Here is a 20,790-nt window from a genome sequence, read left to right on the forward strand (position 1 = left end):
TTTCGTGTGACCGCTTCCAACCACCTCTACCCACCATCTCCCACGATTACTGTCGACCACCTTCGAGCATCATTTTTGACGGACGCCGATCAACTCCAGCCATCACTTCATCGAAAAATTCTTTTATAGTAATTTAAAATTAATAAAAACACTTTTGATATACAACAAACTAATTAAACTTTTACATAAACACTTTTGAAAAAGAATTGTCAAACGCATGTGTATTTTTATTTTTAAAGAGTTTTTAGCAAAGGTGTTTAAATGAAAATGTATTTTTGAAAAAACATTTTTTTTTTCCCAGGTAATTCCAAACAGACAATTATTGGAAGGATAGAACCAAGGGCATACTTGTAAATATACCGATAATTTTATTATCAACCAATTTGGGCCCTGCTTTGTTCGGGCTTGCAATCTAATGAAGACTCGTAGTTGGGCCTCACTTCAAGGAGATCGACGTCGTCGTTTTGATGCCTAGTCGGTCCGCTTGAAAACGACGTCGTATAGCGGTGTAGAGTGAAATATAGCCGTTAAGACTAGAATATGTTACCAAAGAGCTCCCTAATATGGCCGTTGGACAATTCCCAATATTTGAAATTTCCAACCGTTAGAGATGCTGATGAGCGTTTATACTTCTCTCTTCTCCTCATTTATCACTTTCACTTGTGCTTCTCTACAACAATAATACCTCCTCTTCTTTCTCCTCCAGACACGAGAAATTCAATATTTTTTCTTCCTTTTCTCCAGTTATACTCTCCTAAATTATCTCTGTTCTGGAGAAGGAAATTCGATTTCATCCATGGCTACGGTTGATGATCCAAGTAGCGATCTCTCGATTATGATTGACGAAACGTATGAATTCTCTGCACCTCGCTTCTTTGATTTCGTCAATGGCGAGTCTGAGGAGGATAAGTGCCAAGCTGAACTCTGGTTCGACACCGCTCTCACCTATGCTCCCTCACGTATGTTTCCATCTCTTACTTCTAACCTAATCCTTTTTCCTCGTTCTCGTTCTTGTTCTTTTTGGTTTCTTGAAGTGGAATCAATGATTGAATCGATCTTAGGGAATTAAGTTCCATTTTGGAATTTTTTTTAGGGTTTTAGTGGTTACTGAGGGAGTGTGCGTCTCGAATTGTATGATTATGATGAGATTCCACCCATTTTTCCTCCTCCTTTGTTGGTATGAGAGTGAGAGTTAATTTCGAAAGGAAGTTTAGGAAATTGAACCTTTCTTTTTCAAGATTTGGCAGTTACGAAAGTTTAACATAGAGCTTCCTTTTGACTTTGAAAGAAATTAGAATGTGCGTATCTTTTGGTTTGAATTAGTGTAAAAGAAAGTAACAGTGAAATTCGGAGTAACGGTCACAAAACTTTAAAGCAAATCAAGCCACTCCTTTAGGGCACTGAATCAATTAAATCGTGGTTATTTTATCAATTGAGAACTGGATATTCAATTAGTTTATGTTGATATGAAACCATGGAGATAACTTGAATTCCGATTAATCTTTTACAGCTTGTATGCCCAAAATCAAGACTGCTAGATCGATTAAGGTTGAGAACTTATGCGATTTCAACCAAGCGGAAGAAATGCAGAAGGTAGCGATTTCTTTCATTTTGTATAGGATGCGTCGTATATGGACTTAAATTTTAAGGGTCTCTGATGCATATTTGTAAAATTTAATTCTTTACACAGAATTTAGAGCAATCTGGTACAAGCTCGGTTGATACGGTTGATCCAACCACATCTCAAACTGTAATTCTGCCAAGTGAAACTAACAAAGAGTTAACTCCTAGCGAGCCCAGAGAAGAAAAGGTTTGTTATTGTTAGAGTTACTAACCAACTTGTCCCTTGTTCTTTGTTTCTTGATCATACTATTTTTTTTTTCAGGCGTCTATTCAAAATGACACTACTCGTACTTGTGAAGATGGAAGGTCAGTTTATTTGTTCGATTGATTTCTCTTCTCTCTCAATAAAAGAGGCCAAACTTTCTCACTCTCTTCTTTGGCTAACTTTTCTGCTTTCATGTAGAGGAACTTCTTCAAATGGTGGAATCGAACTAAAAGATCATGAACAGAAGCGAGGTGGATCATCTAAATATAAATTTCAAAATGATGCTTGTACTCCACTCCCAACTTTGAGTACTCACAAGGGCGAACAACGAACTAAAGGTGCCACTGCTAAGAAGCAAGAGACAGCGAGAAAGATTGCCAGTATGGTGAAGAACCCATCGGCTCTGAAAGCCAGAAGCCATTTGCAGTTATCACAAACTAAAAGCGTTAAACCAAATAGTGTGAAGAGGTTAGATTTTTCTGTTCAATCTGTATGATATTAGACTTTTGATGGCAGGAAGTGTACTGACTAAACGATTCCACAGGGAAACTAACGTGAAAGACACAAGTGGAAATTCATCTTTAGCTCAAGAGAATCAGGCAATTAAGCGGCAAAAGTTAGATGGTGGTCTGTCGAGACAGGTGACTGTCTATTGTTACGTAGTTTGATCCCTAAAATTGTGTATTGATGTTCCTTAGGCTGTGACTGATATAATTTCCATAAACTCTCTGCGTTTCAGATTCTCAATGTTAAACCCCATACTTTGCCCCACAAGTCAAAAGTTGGCGCCTCTAACTTGTGTTCTTCAGTTGCTGACAAAACTAAGAAAGAAGAAAGGAAAATTTATGTTCGAGAACCAGCACCATTCGTTTCAATGGCTGAAATGATGAGGAAATTCCAGTCAAGTACCAGAGACTTATCATTGCCTCATGTAAGTATCTTAAATCAATCCTATCTTCTCTCCTCCCCACGTCTCATCTGATCTGCATTTCTTCGACAATAGTTGATCATTTTTCTTTACAGGATGCTGGTAGTTTTACACAGACGAAGCCCAAACTGACTTTGACTAGGCCAAAGGTTCCTGAATTTGAAACAGCTCAAAGAGTTCGCTCTACCAAGGTGAAGAGTTCAGCTGAGCTAGAGGAGGAGATGATGGCCAAAATGCCCAAGTTCAAAGCTAGACCGCTCAACAAAAAGGCAAATATTGGGAACTTTGACACTTTGCACCATTCTTCTTGTTTTTTTATTTAGTTGATTGACGATAGGCACACTGAAATGATTTACCTGGACGTTGTGTTTCGACATAGATCTTGGAAGCTCCCAAAGTACCTGTAGTACCGAGAAGCACACCCCAGCCTCCTGAATTCCAGGTGAGAGAGCGAGCGAGCATGAAAAGAAACAGTGATGGCGAATTTTAGAGTTTCACTTCGATTGGCTAATCGATTACATGATTGTTTCAGGAATTTCACCTTGAGACAATGGCAAGAGCGAACCAACATGCAGATTCAGCTTCAGTAATCTCTACAGAATCGTCTCGTCAGGTTTTAAGAAGTCCATTTCAGTAGTATATTTTTCCCCAGCATCCTATTCAATCAGCTGAATTTAGTGGTGTTTTCAATTTTTTCTTCAGAATAATCAATGGAAGCCTCATCTTACCGAACCAAAGACCCCTGTTCTGCACACATCACTAAGGGCTCGTCCACCACGGGCTAAGAGTTTCCTTGAAATTGAACAAGAGGCGCTGGAGAAAATTCCCAAGTTTAAAGCAAGGCCATTAGATAAAAAGGTGTGTGTGGCTTGGCTACATGAAATCAACAGTTTGTTTAGTTCAATAGGATTAATTTATCTTCATTTCTGACCTGCTGCAGATATTTGAAAGTAAGGGAGAGTTGGGGGTGTTTTCTAACATGAAAAAACATGTAACAATACCGCAAGAATTTCATTTTGCAACAAACGAGAGAATTCCTCCACCACCAACTGTTGTTGCTGATCTGTTCGATAAGGTAGTAGCTGTTCGAGTTCTTAAAGTTCTAATGATTGTCATTGTTTACAGTGACAAATACGTTATCATCATCTTTTATTTTCCTTGCAGCTCTCAATAAGTTCCGAAACTCGCAGCGAGCATCCATTGCCAAGAAACACCAGGCCAAACCCCTTCCATCTTTACACAGAGGTAAGTGGTCAACCAATCTTATTAAACAACAAGATCATAATTGGAGTTCGATTTTTTCACCTTTTTTACTTCTTGATGGCATTAGGAAAGAGGGGCTGAGAAAGAAAGAAAATTCTTCATGGGACTTGTGCAGAAGAAATTGGAAGAGGAAAGAGCCGCCATTCCAAGGGCCAACCCATATCCTTATACCACCGATTATCCTGTGGTATGTGTATAACCAACAACTTCTTGTCAAATTATGCCTGCTATGGATGGAGATAGAACCATCACGCTAATGAATAACTATTGTTTGAGCAGATTCCACCAAAACCAGAGCCCAAACACTGCACCAAACCTGAACCCTTCCAACTGGAAAGTCTGGTGAGGCATGAGGAAGAAATGCAGAGGGAAATGGAAGAAAGACGGAGAATAGAGGAAGAAGAGGCCAGAATGAGGGATTTCAGGGCTCAGCCGGTTTTGAAAGAGTAAGTAACACTACATTTACTATGTACACATATCATACACATATCATAAAAACCGTGAAAGATCAAAATTTTAAAGCCTCTAAGAGGATAGTAAGTGTATTCTGTAAACTTGGCAGGGACCCAATTCCACTACCAGAGAAATCTCGGAAGCCCCTCACACAAGTTCAAGAATTTAATCTTCACGTTGATAATCGCGCTGTGGATAGGGCAGAGTTTGATCAGAAGGTGCTATATTTTATGTGTAGTTTGGATTTAATGTCACATTTTCTTAATAATTACAAAGATAATTTTTGTTTGCTAATTTTGAAACGACCCTTGACAGATCAAGGAGAAAGAGATGATGTACAAGAGATACAGAGAAGAGAGCGACGCAGCAAGAATGGTTGGTTATTCTTCTCAGAGATCTCTTGCATTTCATTCTTTTGCAATATTTAAACAAACATGTAAATTATTTCCAGGTGGAGGAAGAGAAAGCATTGAAACAACTGAGAAGAACACTGGTTCACCATGCTAGACCAGTCCCCAAATTTGACCATCCATTTCACCCCCAAAGGTTAGATAACAAAAGCCAATTTAGCGTCAAGCTTCTTGTGATTATTTACACCATCTTCTTTTGTCTGATTTGAGTATATCATCATCTTCCCGTGTGAAAAAAACATAGGTCCCTCAAGGAAACTACAAAGGCCAAGTCACCGAAGTTACGCGTCCTTCAAAGAAGAAAGGAGAGCCAAAATTTGATTAAAGTTGCAATGTCCAGCCCTGCAACTCAGTTAAGGTGATGAAATGTATCAGACCACAACCGGACCAATGTATGTTGTTCAAAGAACTCTTGAACCCCCCCCCCCCCCCCCCCCCAGTGTTCAATACGATGATGAGATTCTTCACTTTATTATATGTGTATCAATTTTCTATTCTTTCACTGTGTCACCGTGTAAAGAATTGATTTGGGAAATTAGAGGTAGAGATAGATTCAAATTCCCATTTTCTTTGTCTGACAAAAAACATATAACAAAGGGGACCAGCAACCTGATGTTTGTAAAATGTGGACGAAATTTTGTTATAAAACTCATCTGGGTCCATCATTTTTTTACTTTTTCACGAGTGCTAATTTTGTCAGATAGCCGAATCTGGTTATATGGAACACGTGATATTGTGATTAGAAAAACTGAATGTATATCTCTCTGCAATTATTACCGAAGTAGTATCCTAGTCTGAGCAGTTAGTGCATCACATGTGAATCAGAAGAAAGTTGACAAATATGATTTTGTGGTTGTGTTATTCATAAGGCAGGCAGAACCAGAAACAAGATCAATCTGATTTTCTGATGAACCAGATCTTTACACTTTTTTATGACAGATAATGATCAAAGTTTGGCAATAATATTCTTGAGCTTAATGGATAAATCCTCTAACAAGGCACTTCTTTCTTGATCTTGCACAGACCTCCCTGATATTCATAAACATCCCTAGACCTGACAGAAGAGAGAGAGCATGAGCAGATAGATAGCTATATGTTTGTTCATAACTTATCTGATCTGGAAGTGTTTATATGAAGCATTTTCTTGAATGGTCATTTGAATTCTTCCCTTATCATCAACCTGACCACAGACACTGTCCTTCATCTGTGTTCCAGTCCCTTTCCGGATTGAGCATTCGGCATTAGACTCAGCTGAGATCTTCCTTCGACGCTCGTTGTGGCCAGCCAGACGTCTCCGACAACTCCTTTTCGCTTCGTCGAATTCTGATAGCTCATGAAATCTACATTCAAAATTCCAAACTCAAGAACTTAGAACTGATCTTACATCAGAAATTTAGGGAGTTTTTGAGGCGCCAAGTTACTTAATATAGTTAGTGGTTATAATAGTTGTTTGTAGGTTATAATAGTACATAATTTGAGTGCTAACTATTTTAGTCTGGATAGAAAATCGTTAATATAGTAAGTATAACAAAGAGGGAAAGAGATGAGTAAAAAATAGTAAACATTGTTGCAAGTAGAAAATTTTGAAATAGAAATACGGTGGTTATAAGTTATAATAGTTAACACCAACTAATATGAAGTGATATTAGCTCTATTATAATTGGAGCTTGGTGGGCTATTTATTAGCTCACTCGACAACGTACTTCACCCACTTGAAATTAGGGCCAAAACACCTACGTAAAGTTTTTGGACATCTTCCAAATGGTACTATTGTGTTAAAATACAACAGTTATATCTAAGTATCAAGTAAAAAAGCAAAGTTATGTTTGTTCCAAACCTGCTACATTGCTGACAAAATCTCTGTTTGAACCCACCCACAAGCACAACCTGAGATTTGGCATGAACTTCACAAACCTTATGCCTCCTATGGTATGGTTTAGCTTCATTAAGATCAGCCACACACTTCTCAGCTTGACAACACCGCATCCCGCCGCTACCGCCCGCCGCCTTCTTACCGGAACCACCACCACCAATTACTATACCCTTCCTCTTCTTGTCGTCATCATATTCTCCATCTTCATCCTCCTTCTTCACCCTCTCATTCTCCATCACTCTCTCCCTGTGTTTCTGATGATGATGAATTGTTGTTTCAATTTTACCAACATCCATAAAAGAATCCACAAAGAGCAGATGAGAAGAGAAGATTCCAAAAGGGATATGAGAGGTGGAAGAATTGTAGAAGAAAAAATAAAGGGGAAGGAGGAGTTTTAAAGAGGGAAAAGAGAAGGGAGGTAAAGCAATGGACCACAAAACACACTCCAACACACAAACACTTGGACATTTTACGCTTTTATCTTCCTTTTTCTCTTCTTTATTTGTGAATCCGTGTCTGTTTTTGCAGCTGTTGCCTAATGTCGTACACAGGGGAGAGGGTAACGAGGAATGTTCAAAGACAAAAAAGAAACCTACTTTCTCTCACTCTCTCTCTCTCTCTCTCTTTAATTGTATGATGTACGAGCTTTCTCGTGAGTGGTGGGGTCCTGCGGAACAGCGACAGAAGCTCTGTGATGGCTATGTTAGGTCCAAATTGAGGGTTTGGCGGGAGAGAGAGGGAGGACTTTGTTGGGATTTAGTAATTTTTTATCAACGTACCCGAAGCTCAAATGTTGGTTTAAGTTTGGTTTAGACTCGATCGAGGTCCGATTTGAAGTCAAAATTTGATTGACCCAATTTATTTATTCATTAAACTAGATACGAATATTAATCTTGATAACGTAGGTGAATTTGTTTTGTGTTTGTGAAGGAACGATTGGAGTCTAAGTACAACGAGTTATTTGAATTGGTAGAAAGTTGATATGTTTTGATTGCATATTAAGATTGATTTGAATTAACTTTTCAAATATTTTTAAAAAAAAATGTTTTTAAGCACTTAAAGAAGTAATTTCAAATCAACTCTCAATTGTAGTAGACCCTAGTTAGAATCAATACTTCCACATATTACGACTACATAGGAGACATCTTTATTTTTTTTCTCAATCACATGTTGCAGTTATTCTTCAGTTTTTTATTGAGATCTATTATATGGAGGTATTCAAGTTGGAACACTAATCAATTTCTAGGTTTCGTTGTAAACCTAATTGGTTACTTCCAATTACGTAAATCAATAGTTCAATCCCCACTTAAAAATAGGATAATATGAAATTATGTATTAAAAACAATGCTATCTCTAATTATAGTCTTCTAGGAAGAGGCATTGCTATGTAATTTGCAAAGAAATTATATAGCTATCTAATTGTATCACTCCCTTGTTACATGGTGAATTTAGAACGTCCATAATTTTCGATGTTAAGTTTAATTATGCATCTATTATTCACTTTACTTTTATGGTCCGTTTGGTTCATGCAAATAAGAGGTGAGAATGAGAAATGATATTTTATTACTATATTTCCAAGACATTTCATTTTCCATCTATGGAAGTTTTTCATAACCACTCAAATAGATGGGTTCTCTCCATTTCCAATGGTTTTTTTCTCTATTACTTTTTACCTTTTCATTTTATCTGCTTTTCTTCTTTGTTGATATTGGCTAATTTATTTAATTTTTATAAATATGTTTACATTAAATTATAATTGACATGTATAATTAATTTTATTAATAATAATGCTAATATAATAATTTATTCTATTATTATGAATTAATATGTAAAACCATAATCTTTAAAAAAATATATATATGAATAATCATAATTATATTTGCTTAAATCTCTTTTTATTGGTAATATATATTAACATCATAAATTATTTATTAAAATTATTAATTAGTTTTTAAAAAATATTGATTAATTAACTAATATTAAAATAAGTTAATTTTTTAATTAAATAATCTTGTACACTTGTACTTCTAGTTTTAATATATAATTATAGTTATTTTTTAAAATTAAAAACATTGCTTGATTTAAAATCAATTAGTTTATATCAACTTCTTTTGTATATATAGGACTTATGATTGCCATTAAACAATTAGTTAATTAACTCTTCAAATAACAAAACTACAAAAGAAAGAAAGAAAGAAAGAAAATAGATATTTAAATCAATTACCAATATTTTTTAATAAAACTTGATAATTTACATGTGCAATATAAAAAAAATTAATTGATAATAAATATATTAAATTTGAGGGTGAGTGAGTAAATTCAATTGTGAGATGACCTTCCTTAAATGATCTAAAAGTGAGTTCAAGCTAGTTGTTTCAGGTTTAGAAGTGAGAAGGTAAATATATAGTGTTGTGAGATAATCGCGAGATAAAAAAAAATGCCTTAAAATCCAAACTAAAATATGTGCATACCCACCCCAAATCACCTAAAACAAGTATAAAAATGATTTGGAGTTAAACATTTCAAATTTGGAAGTTGGAAGAATATTGCGAAATGAGATAATTACAAGAAAAAAACAGTACCTAAATAATTCCCCAAGGGGCTGTTTGATAGCCTCCATGGAGTTGGGTTGGGTGGGTTTTTTTGTTTGATAGCTACTTAAAAGAAAATGGTGGGTTTACTTACCCACCGTTTTACTTACCTTTTCTCTCCTCATTTCACATTCCATTTTCAATCGTTTTAATTATACTCCCCCTTTTTTCTCTTTCTCCTCCCGTTGCACATGTTCATTACTCATCTCTCTCTTTTCATCTTCTCTTTTCTTTCGCCGTTTGGTTTGTCTTCTTCATCTCGTCTCTTTGTTCTCCCTTCAGCTCAAATGGGTTGTATTCCTCTCAAACATCATTCTATATTCGAATTTTCTTGCTCAATAATGTGTTTCTCTTCTTTGGTTTCTTTATATGTCAATATTTTTTAGATCCGGTAGATAAGAATGATTTCCTAGTAGATCTAATGATATTTTGGTGGATCTAACCATTCTTTTTAGATCCAACTATTTTTTAGTATATATGAACGATTTTATAATAGATCTAATTTTTTTCTGTTTAGATCTTTTTTTTTTTAGTATTTGGTTTCTCGTTGAAGATTTGTAAGTTGTCGTCTTAATTTTCTCATGTTTTATTTGTCCTTGCATGTTTGATTTTTCGATTGTTGTTGGCTCTGTACTTCGTTCGATTCTGGACTGTTCTGATTTAGCTTCCGTTCCATTTTGGGTATTTTTTTACTTACATGTTTATGACTAACTAGAGTTTACTGTTACAAGTTATTCTTGGTCTCTTACAATTTGTTCCCACTTTTGTTTTCACTAGATTGAGTTATATTTTTTTAATCTATTTATATTGTATTTACTTCTCTTTGTTCTTCCTTCCCTTGTTGATATCCGTTCTGTTTCCTGACTGTCTTCCATACTTTTTTTTCCAGATTTTCTCTTGTCGCTTCAATAATAAACAACGTGTCCTTCCCTTGCCATTTTTTTAATGTTTTTTCATAAAAAAAATGGACGACGAGTGCATTCTTAGTAGGGGAAACTGACCATATTATTGGAGCTTGGGGGGGTCAATCCACCTCAACAACAAGTTTGTTTTTTTTATCTTTTTTTTCCCTAAAGGCCGATGATTATTTGTTCAAAAAATCTATAGTCTCATATTTGAGTATGATTTTTGGACTGCTTTGTAATTTCCTTCTCCATACATATTCAATCTGTTTTGTGTTCTACGTCTGATGAATGAATTTTTTTCTTTGTTCCACTAAAACTATTTTCAGTAATCAACTAAATTCAATTTTCGTACATTGAAATTTAACTTCAATTTTACAAGTGTTGAAACTGTTTATTTTCTTTGCTTGGAGTTGGATTTGTTCCAATGAAATAGCTATATCAAATCATGAGGCCTTCTAATCTTTATTATTATGTCCATTCATGTGTGAGATAATATTATATTGTATTTATGTCCAATTTCAGCTTAACCATTGAATTAATATTGACCTGACCATTACTTAATTTATTTATTTCTGAGTTGACTCTCTTTATTTTGGGTGTATTGTACTGTTTGAACTTATTGAGGTTAAGTGCACTTAAGTATACCTAACTTTCCTCACCAACCATCCTTATTGTAGACTTTTGAGACTTCTCCACAGCCTCCTATGGTAAACTAGAAGGAATCTGTGAAGGCTTTGAGCGGAACGTGGGGATCGGTCCCAATTTTAATTTCATAGAATCACATAAATTTTATAGAACAGAAACACTATGCATAATCATTAATTTACAACATGCATTAATAAGAAAGAAAAAGGAAGAATAGGGTTTAGAAACCCTTACCTTTGAAGAACTTTGCTTCACGTATTTCCTCTCTAAAGTGATCACAAACAAAACAATCTCCTTGAATCAAGATGGCCACCACCAAAAGATCTTCCTCCGTATTCTCTTGAGGGAAGAGAATCTCTAAGGAGTTATGGGCTCTTAGGTTTTTGGAAGAGAGGACATTAAGAGGAGAGAGTTTCTAAAAAAAATAATAATAATAAAAAAAATCTCAATTTCAATGAAATCTCTCTCTCTCTTTTTTTTTTTTTGGGTCTTATGTGAAGCAGATGAAGACGTGAACTGACTCCTCACGTTCTTGAGAGAATTAAGGGGAGGGAGTTACAACTCCTTATTAAATTCAAAAAAATAAATAAATAAAACTAAATTAATTTAATTATTTAACTAATATATAAAAATATATGATTACTACCTTACCATATATTATATATATTGAACTATATATTATATCAAATATAACACATAATCTATAGTTTTATATTGTATCAAATACAATATAACCTATAATTTAATTCTCTCATCAATGGTATTTTATATAAATCCCAATTATAATAAATTCAATTATATGATTCCAATTCACATAATTAATATTTGAATATATTCAAATATTTATTTTCTCTCAACTAAACTTTATATTATAATGTATCAAATACATTATAGTAATTATATCATATATAATGAAATTAAGTTAATTATATCACATATAATTAATTTTCTCATTTAATTTGAACAATTCAAATTAATCCAAAATTGATTCTCATTAAATCCCTGTTGAGCTACAGAAGGGACCTCATTGACCTGTAATTTGAAGCTCCAATGGTACTTGGATAATTAATTGAACTCTTTAATTAAATTATCCAACATCCATTAACTGTCGATCACTCCATTAAAGACCGACAACTGCGCTTTTCGCACTACAGATATATTTATGTATCCATTAGATATAATTAGTCAACAATGCGATAACCCTTCACAAATTGCTCATAAGTACAGCTAGGCCAAAATTACCATTTTACCCTTGTAGTTACATCTAACTCCTTAAGTATCACCGATAACAATAAGTCATAGTCCAACTATGACCACAGAATCAGCCCTTACAGGAGCAATTTATCTACTTACTCCGACATCAGGGAAGGAGTGAATTCTGTCTTGTGTAGCTGTGTTCCCAGCTCCCCAATCAGACGAATCCCCAAAATGATAGGCATATTAAGTCGCCGTTCTGGCTACTCTCACCCATGTAAATCATAGGACCGCCTTCATAGGTAAGAGTTTACAACTCACTCAGGATTCAAGTCATGTCACTTATGATCATCCTCGTGAAATGTAAGTCTCTATTATTAACGACGTTATATAATAAGACTAGTCATTTCGTGGTCTGATCTTATACAAACTCTTTGTATATGATACCCCCGCTCACATGTCTCCACATGAATGATTAAGATAAGATCATTAGTAGCAGGATCAAATCATTTGTAGCACTTTACAACACTTGTAACATCTACAAAGCGGATTGTATCCGTAGTGTCATTATGATAAGATACCCAGTTTTATTCATATACTACAGACCGTTTAGGTTATCATTTAAACACGATTCACCTGTATGTCTCTACATACATGTTTAAATTACATATAATAACCTAGGATCTTAGTTTATTGGATTGAGTAAATGCTCATCAAATAACAATTATTTTATTAATAACAAATTGTTTATACAATGTTTACAAACTACGAGAGTATAAGAGAGATTTAGGACACCAATCCCAATAAAACTATGTTGATACATCCCTGCTCTAACCTTTTTATTTCAACTTTTTCTTAAACTGTTTTACATTCTCATATGTGTTGTTTGGTTGTTGCAATATATTTTGTTTCCTTCTTCCAAATCTAACTTCAACCTATTCCATCCATATAAGGTATGCTTCCTTCTTTCCTTATAATCAAAGTAAGATTTGTCGCTAACATTTTTATATTTTTGTTAGGCCCTAAACCGATTCTTTTGTCCCCCTAGTTGTGGACTGTCTCGACCTTCATTCACTCCGAGCATAATCAAAGGTATGATCTATTATATTTTATTTCTACTTCAATCGTATTGATATACCTTATGGTCTATCTATACTTCTTTTTCTTCTGTGTAGGGCCCAAACTAATCGAACATACCTTTCATAACTAGTTTGAGGTTTGTAAGTTTTATGTTCGGAATGATCTTAGTTATATTGTTTGTTGAACTTAGGGACTGTTTAGTTGTAATGTATTATAGTTTTGTATTTATCACTTGCATGTTCAACTTATTGGGGACTATTTAGTCGTGAACTTTGATTTGTTGTAAATATTTTGAGGTTTGTTTTAATTTTCAATCTCTAAATTTCAATTTAGAATTCTATATATAATTTTAATTTGGTGCATTCCATATCCATTTTATTTTATATGACAATCTTCTGTGAAATTTAAAACTACACTTTCAATGTATATAGAATAAAAAAAAAACTGTTTTATTTATATAAAGAATAGTTGTACATACATAAAATTAATCTTCATTCAAATATCGGTAGATACAAAAAAAAAAAAAAAAAAAAGAATGAAGGGAGACCAATTTTGAAGGAAACTTACATGTAATATTTTCTAATATGACATAAATTCCATGACAAAGAAAATATAAGTATAGAAATAAGCATAATATGAAAGTTAGTACTTTTTCAATATAAAAAACATAGGAATAAAATGAAAAAGGTCTTAAAATTACTCTTTAACAAGTCTTGAAATTTCTTTTAACAAGAATCAAGTTTTCAAATTTTCTATCATTAATTTCTAATATGAGAAAAAAATTTGCTTTTAAAAATCAAAATTTATTATTTATTTTTTGGGTGTGAGATGACAAAGGTCTTCCTAGAATTAATTTTGGGTACTTTGGTATTTTTGTATATATATATATTACAATTTTAGGTGATATTTATTATATTAATTATATAGAGTTGTTCTAGGTAATGTTATTAAGTAAGCCCCGAAACTATCATTACAAACCAACTTTAGATTATGCTTAAATTGTAGGCTAATGTGTTCTCAACTATTATAATAAATTTTAGACAGATCCAAAGATCTCAATTATTATAATACTTATGTAGATTTTTTCAACATGATTAGAACAAAGTGATGTTTGTAGCCAGGTAGATGTGTGTTGGTATTGAAGAGATGATAGCAATGTTTCTACACATTCTTGCTCACGATGTAAAAAATAGAGTAGTACACACACATTTTTCAAGATCTGATGAGGCGGTTTCGAGATACTTCAATGTAGTTCTCAGAGCAGTAATACAACTAGACGATGTGAAGAAAACACTAGTATGCACACATGTTCGGTCGTTTGTTATAATTTTTACAATGTTCAAAACAATGTAACTGTACAACACTATCACATTCTCACCATCATTATGAAATGGAAGGTAATTATTCTATGTGCAATTTCAGTTCCACATATACGATCCACATTATATAAACATAAACTGTTAAGTTATCTAGATATTCAACATTTATGTGTACAATATGTTAAATAATAATATTAAGTTAGCAAGATTCAGTATACATACATACCATATACCAATTCATAAGTAATTGAGCAGCAATATGATATGTATTTTGGTGGTATGTTTTACAGATTGAAGAAAATTAGAATTTTTATAGTTTTTGAAAAGAATATGTTATGTTTTACAAATTGAGAAAAAAAAATTGAGATTTTCAAGTCTATGTCATAAAAGATTTGAAAAAATAGGAATATAATTGAAAATTAATCAATAATAGCAAAAAATAAATATAATAAATAAAATAAAATAAAATAAAATAAGAACAAAAAAACAAAATATAAAAAGAAAAAANATAAATAAAATAAAATAAAATAAAATAAGAACAAAAAAACAAAATATAAAAAGAAAAAAACAATCTCATTTACAAAAGCTGCATCAGATACCCGAACTTAACTCAATTCAACTCAACTTTGTACACCAAACACAAACAATAATTACCAACTCAATTCAACTTTGCACAACAAACAGAGACAATTTAACTCTCCAGATTATAATTACCAATTCAACTCAACTCTCTGCTTTTATCACGCACCAAACGCCCCCTAAAAGATGTTCCTACTCACCTCAAATCATCTAAAACACATATATAAATGATGTGGAGTCGGACGTTTCAAGTTTGTAAGTTGAAAGATAGTTGCAAGATTAAAAAAAAGGTACTTCAATGATAATGTGGATATGCCTTCTTCTAAGTGGTTTTTTCTATCTTACGTTTGGAATTAAAGTGTTTCATACAGAACAACACATAATAAGATAAATATTATGAGTGATTGTGTTTTATGTTGGGTTTTATGTCCTAAAACTTGCAGTTTGTAAAAAGATAAACATTTTCTATAGTCAATAAACTTATTATTCATTTTATAAATTGCATACATAAAAGTCTAAATCCAATAAACTAAGATCCATGACTATTATATGAATACTTGAACTTTATGTAGAGACATAAAGATGGATCAAGTTCGAGTAAATAGTATAAACATCTATAGTACATGATTAAGGTTGGGTACCTTATTTTGGTAACACTATTGGATGCGACCTACTTTGTAGTTGTTACAAAGAGTGGTAAAATGCTACAAACGAAGTGATCCTAATTCATACATGTTATGACATGAGGAGTGGAGGCGTCCTATGCAATGAGTTTGCATAAGATCGGACCAAGAAATGAGTCACTATTATTTTATAACGTTGTTTACTGTATAAGACTGACTATTTCACTTAGATGACCTAGGTTACTCGATCTTAATCCTGAGCTAACTATGAACTCCTGTTTATTTGGGATTATTCTTAGATTTGCATAGGTGAGGGTTGGCTCAACAACGGCGGTTCAATAAGCCTCCCATTTCAGGGGTAAGACTGAATAGATAGCTGGGGACATAAGATGCAAGATGGAATCCACGCCTACCCGATTTAGGGATAGAAAAAAGGTTGTTCTCTCAAGTACTAAATCCATGTCTTGAACAAGGGGCCCCACCCTCTCACTAGGCTGAGAGAGATTTGGTTTAGTGATTGGATCACAAACCAGTTGTTCATTAGAGGATTAGTAGAAACAAGACGTAATCTCGAGGGGTAAAATAGACATTTGACCCAGCCGTTATTACGAACAACCTGTGAAGGGTTGACTTACTAATTATGGTTAAATCATGTGAACATAATATATCTACAGGGAGCAGAGTTCAACTATGGGCTTTAGTGGAGTGACCCATTAGTTAACAAATGGGGTTAATTCGGTGTAATGAGTTTAGCCAATTAATCTTGGATCGTTGGAGCCCATGATATGTAGGTCCGCAAGGTCCCCTTACTAGCTCGTAAATGGATTAGCTTTAGAATAGTGTGATAAGTTAATTTGAAACGTTCAAATTAGAATTAAAGGAATTAATAATTATATGAGATATAATTACACGTTTAATTTTAAGAATTAAACGAAATAGGAGAATTAATATTTAAATATTTAAAGGTGGATTTGTGTAAAATTAATTTAATATTTGATATTAAATTAATTAGAATTATTTAAATTGTTTAAATAATTATTTATTAATTTTATTAAGAAAATTAATTTTGTAAAATTAATAATATTTTAAATTTTAGAATTCAAATTGATTTTTAAAATTATTTTGGAAAAATTGAAAAAGTTAGAAAAACACAAAAATGGAATTTTTATTTTTTTTCATTATCATCTTCAACTAGCTCACACAAAATCCACTTCATTTTGGCTTCAATAACTCCAAGCAGCTGCATCTCATGCAACCATCTTCTTTGCATGAAGGTCCTACAATATATTGAGAAGATTGGAGTGGAATTGGGGCATGCATCTATAGAATTTTTGTTGAAAATTCGTGTTGAAGAAGTTGTTCTTCAAGTGAGTTGTTGCAGTGAGTTATTCTCCAAGTTCCCTTCATTCAAGTTTATTTTGAGTCCCACAACTCAATCTAAAGCTCCAAAAGAATAGTGGGGAAGATCTTGAGGTGGTCTACAACAAGAATTGGAGAAGTTTGCAGCTAAGAATCAAGATTTCAAGAAGTTCTACAAAGGTATGGCTTGAAACCTTCTTGCTATAGTTTGAGTATGCTTTAGTTACTGCCAAAATTAATGAATTAGAGTGCTTATTGATCCTTGTTGCTTCCGTTACTTGTTGATATACTCCAACATTTCATACATGTCCAAGAACAAATAATAGAACAAATATTTCGAGTGGGTGTATTTCATACATCTCAAACAACAATGAAAATAACTAAAGTGTCCAACATTTTAAATAAATAAATAAAAATACTAAAGTATCCATGCCTCCATATTTTCTTCGTCTCTCATCTCATACACCACCATAAAGAACTAACTCCGAACATGGTCCATCATTTAATTATCCAAGAGTCTTTAGTTGTTGCAAAAATTGATTTGAAGTTAGGCATTTCAAGTTGCGAGATAAAAAAAATAGTACCTAGAAAACTCTCTAAAACATGTTCTTACACATGAAATCACTTACCTATGAAGCATATACACAAATACGACTATATGATATGGATACGATTGAATACGGCGACTCTTCAATTTACGTCTAAGGATGCGTCATTTTTATATATATATATTTTTTAAATATATATTTCTAAAAAACGAGGATACTGATACGTTGAAGATACATTTTCTTTTTCTTTAAAAAAATCTAGGATATAGATAAATTTAGCATACAAGTTTATAACAATAACACAAAATAGAATACTGTAAACCCTGAACTCTAAGTTTCCTAGATAAGCATGTTTAGCCAAGGGAATGTTATATTAAATTTTTAACCAATGGAAATCTATGTGTATTTATAGGAGTTGTGGAGAAAGGAAAGGAAAAACATATTAAATGAGGAAACTCATTTATTGGTTTGTCTGGAGGCACTAAGTATGGGGTGACGTGGCAGTTTAATCCTTAAACTCAGGAGCTGGCAGAAAGATGAAAAGAAAGAGAAATTTTAAAAGCTTGGTTTCGGCAATTGGCATGAGAAAATTTAGTGAAATCAGCACCATTTGAAAGCTGGGAGAATATAGTTTTTGAAGTTGTCTTGCCGGAGAAAGATTTCAGAAGGAGAAAAACAAAAAGTGAAAAATTTGTAAAAGAGGCAGAATCTCGGATTAATCAGGGCCCAAGATGAAGATTGGAAGCTCTAAGCCAAACTATAAGGAATTTTCGGCTGAAATTTTAAGATAAGAAATTAACTCAATTCTAAACAAGTTTGTAGAAGGAAGTTGCTTGAAAAAAGTTCTGGATTTTGAGTTATGAATTTTTGAACTTAAAACAGAAAATCTGTGCAGAAGCAGACAACTACTTGGGAAGAACAAGCAAACAGCTCACCGTGGAGAGCGAGAGCGAGATGAGGAGGATGAGAATCTCGCTCAGGATGATAATCTCGTTGATTTTGTGACGAGGATCTCGCTCAAGAAGGAATTCTTGCTAGAAATTTGTGCTGAATCTCACTGGTGAGGAAGCAAAGCTTGTTAGAGGAGGTGAGTATCGCTAGGATGAAAGTTTTGCAAGGAAAAGCTTGATCTCGCTCATGATGAGGATCTCGCTCATGAGGATGAATTCACTCATGATGATTATCTCGCTAGTAATATTGTCTTTGATGAAAGTTCCATTAGTAAATGAATTATTTGAGGTATTTTGCTAAGAATTCTAAGCAGTTTAACCGGAAATTATGTCTTTTCAGGCCAAGAAGAGCTAGGAGAGGCGTATAAACCGTTAAGAGCCTTGACGAGCTGTGAGTGACTAAGTGAACTTAATATTTTCAATACTTATGCATATAAGGCCAAGTAAGTTACAGTGATGTTAATGGTATACTCCTTCAAGCAACAAATGATTAATGAATAGCTTAACGTATTTTCCCCGGCTTGTATATGTTTAACACAGGCCAAGGTATGTTGTGAAATCATTACAAAAGTTAAGTTTCTAATGTTGAAATATGCTTCCTAGAGGAAGGATATGATAGAATGAGTTCTTGTGTAAGTGACATGCAAAGAAACTTAATTTGATGCTATGAAATAACCTGATACTGAAGGACATGGAGAAAGTATCTGGGTAATAGTACCTAAGGTATTGACAGTACTTAGAAAACTCCACGTGCACGTAGGTAGTTCTGAATGAGAGGCCGAAGTATGGTTCTCCTAGGCCATACATCACCAAAGGGAGGCCGAAGTATGGGTCTCTTGGCCAGTAATAGACGTTAGGAGCTAGAACGTTGTAGGCTCGTTCTCAACTAAGGAATAATGATATTTAATGACGTCTAAGAATAGTTTAAAGCTATATTTAGAGAAAGTTTCTTGAGATACTCATCAATATATTTACATGTTTATAGTGATGTAATGCATGATGTAATATGATTCTATAGTCACTCACTGGGCTACTAGCTCACAGATTTTTTGTGTTTCCCTTTTTCAGGTAGTAGTCAGATTTCTCAAGGTTGATCCTGTCGCTGTTTGCCACTGAGGGGCCTGGCTTATTAAGAAGACTTAGGTTGATGATCCTACACATGTTTTGAGAGGGACTAGGGCTTTGTTAGAAATGTTTGGGCCCATCTGTGAATATTTTTCCCGTAGATGTTATGTCATGGTTGTATGCATGTGTTTATATAATCTTTGTAGAACCTTAAGGGGGCATGTTGTATGCGTATATTATTAATGTTTCAACAGGTTGGTATTTAGATCAGAAGGCTAAGGTAGTGGGTGTTGGCAGTAGGGCTAGTAACTACCACAATCATATCCTCTTCCAGATTAATAGGGTAATCTGGGAGGGGGTATGACAAGTTGGTATCAGAGCATAAAATTTTGGGAATAGAAGGGAACGTTCATGCATAAGTCTAAGTACCTAAAGTGTGAGTCCCTAACATGTGTACACTGTAATAGGTGAAATGTCGAGGCAAGGTGGCAGACAGAGTAAGCAGACAGGAGGTAGGAATACTGACCCTACCAATAGGGGCTCGGAGGTTAGAAAGAACCCACTGGGTGGGAAAAAGAAGGTGAATGATCTAGTGGGTCAAGAAATGACATCTGAAGGAGAATCTAGTACTCCCCAAGCAAGGGCAGATTCTCAACTGGAAGACGTAGTTTTTTATAGGATAGCATGGAGGTTAGCAGTCAGTGTAGGCTCAGTATGAGCCGACCCAGAGAAGAAATATGGTATTGAGAGGTTTAAAGCCCTAGGGGCTGTGACATTTGAAAGTAGAGCAGACCAAGCTGAAGCTGAGTTATGGCTGGATGTAGTTGAAAAATGTTTCTATGTTATGAGTTGTCCAGAGGACAGGAAAGTAGGGATAGCCACCTTTCTACTACAAAAAGAAGCAGAGAAATGGTGGAAAGTGATATCCGCCAGACGAGCCAGTACAGATGCGATGTTATGACCTGAGTTCAGGAAGGCCTTCGAAGACAAGTATTACCCCGGCTCGTTCCGAGATGCGAAAAGGGATGAGTTCCTCAGACTAATGCAGGGAACGATGTCAGTGGCAGAATATGAGCAGAAATTTACAGAGTTATCACAGTATGCTTTGCCGATTATTGTTGAGGAAAGAGATAGATGCAGGAAATTTGAACAAGGTTTGAGGAAAGAAATTAGAACT

At 34.0% G+C, this 20,790-nt stretch overlaps 2 protein-coding genes across 2 annotated transcripts; one reads left to right on the forward strand and one right to left on the reverse strand.

The window, feature by feature from the left end:
• Positions 1-796: 796 nt before the first annotated feature.
• Positions 797-5,305, forward strand: LOC120078693 (protein TPX2-like). The gene is made up of 19 exons (XM_039032991.1): positions 797-959; positions 1,511-1,593; positions 1,691-1,810; positions 1,886-1,929; positions 2,027-2,296; positions 2,373-2,469; positions 2,568-2,759; positions 2,852-3,025; positions 3,136-3,198; positions 3,289-3,369; positions 3,459-3,614; positions 3,697-3,831; positions 3,921-4,001; positions 4,087-4,206; positions 4,299-4,465; positions 4,582-4,690; positions 4,788-4,847; positions 4,924-5,018; positions 5,127-5,305. Exons 1-19 carry the CDS (start codon positions 797-799, stop codon positions 5,242-5,244), a joined length of 2,328 nt encoding a protein of 775 aa, XP_038888919.1. The 3' UTR covers positions 5,245-5,305.
• Positions 5,306-5,714: 409 nt separating this feature from the next.
• Positions 5,715-7,277, reverse strand: LOC120078695 (squamosa promoter-binding protein 1-like). Its single transcript, XM_039032992.1, has 2 exons — positions 6,720-7,277; positions 5,715-6,222 (listed from the first exon to the last, which is right to left on the reverse strand). Exons 1-2 carry the CDS (start codon positions 7,049-7,051, stop codon positions 5,991-5,993), a joined length of 564 nt encoding a protein of 187 aa, XP_038888920.1. The 5' UTR covers positions 7,052-7,277; the 3' UTR covers positions 5,715-5,990.
• Positions 7,278-20,790: the final 13,513 nt, after the last annotated feature.

The sequence above is a fragment of the Benincasa hispida genome, chromosome 5 (assembly GCF_009727055.1).
Source record: "Benincasa hispida cultivar B227 chromosome 5, ASM972705v1, whole genome shotgun sequence".
In the NCBI taxonomy this organism is placed as follows: domain Eukaryota; kingdom Viridiplantae; phylum Streptophyta; class Magnoliopsida; order Cucurbitales; family Cucurbitaceae; genus Benincasa; species Benincasa hispida.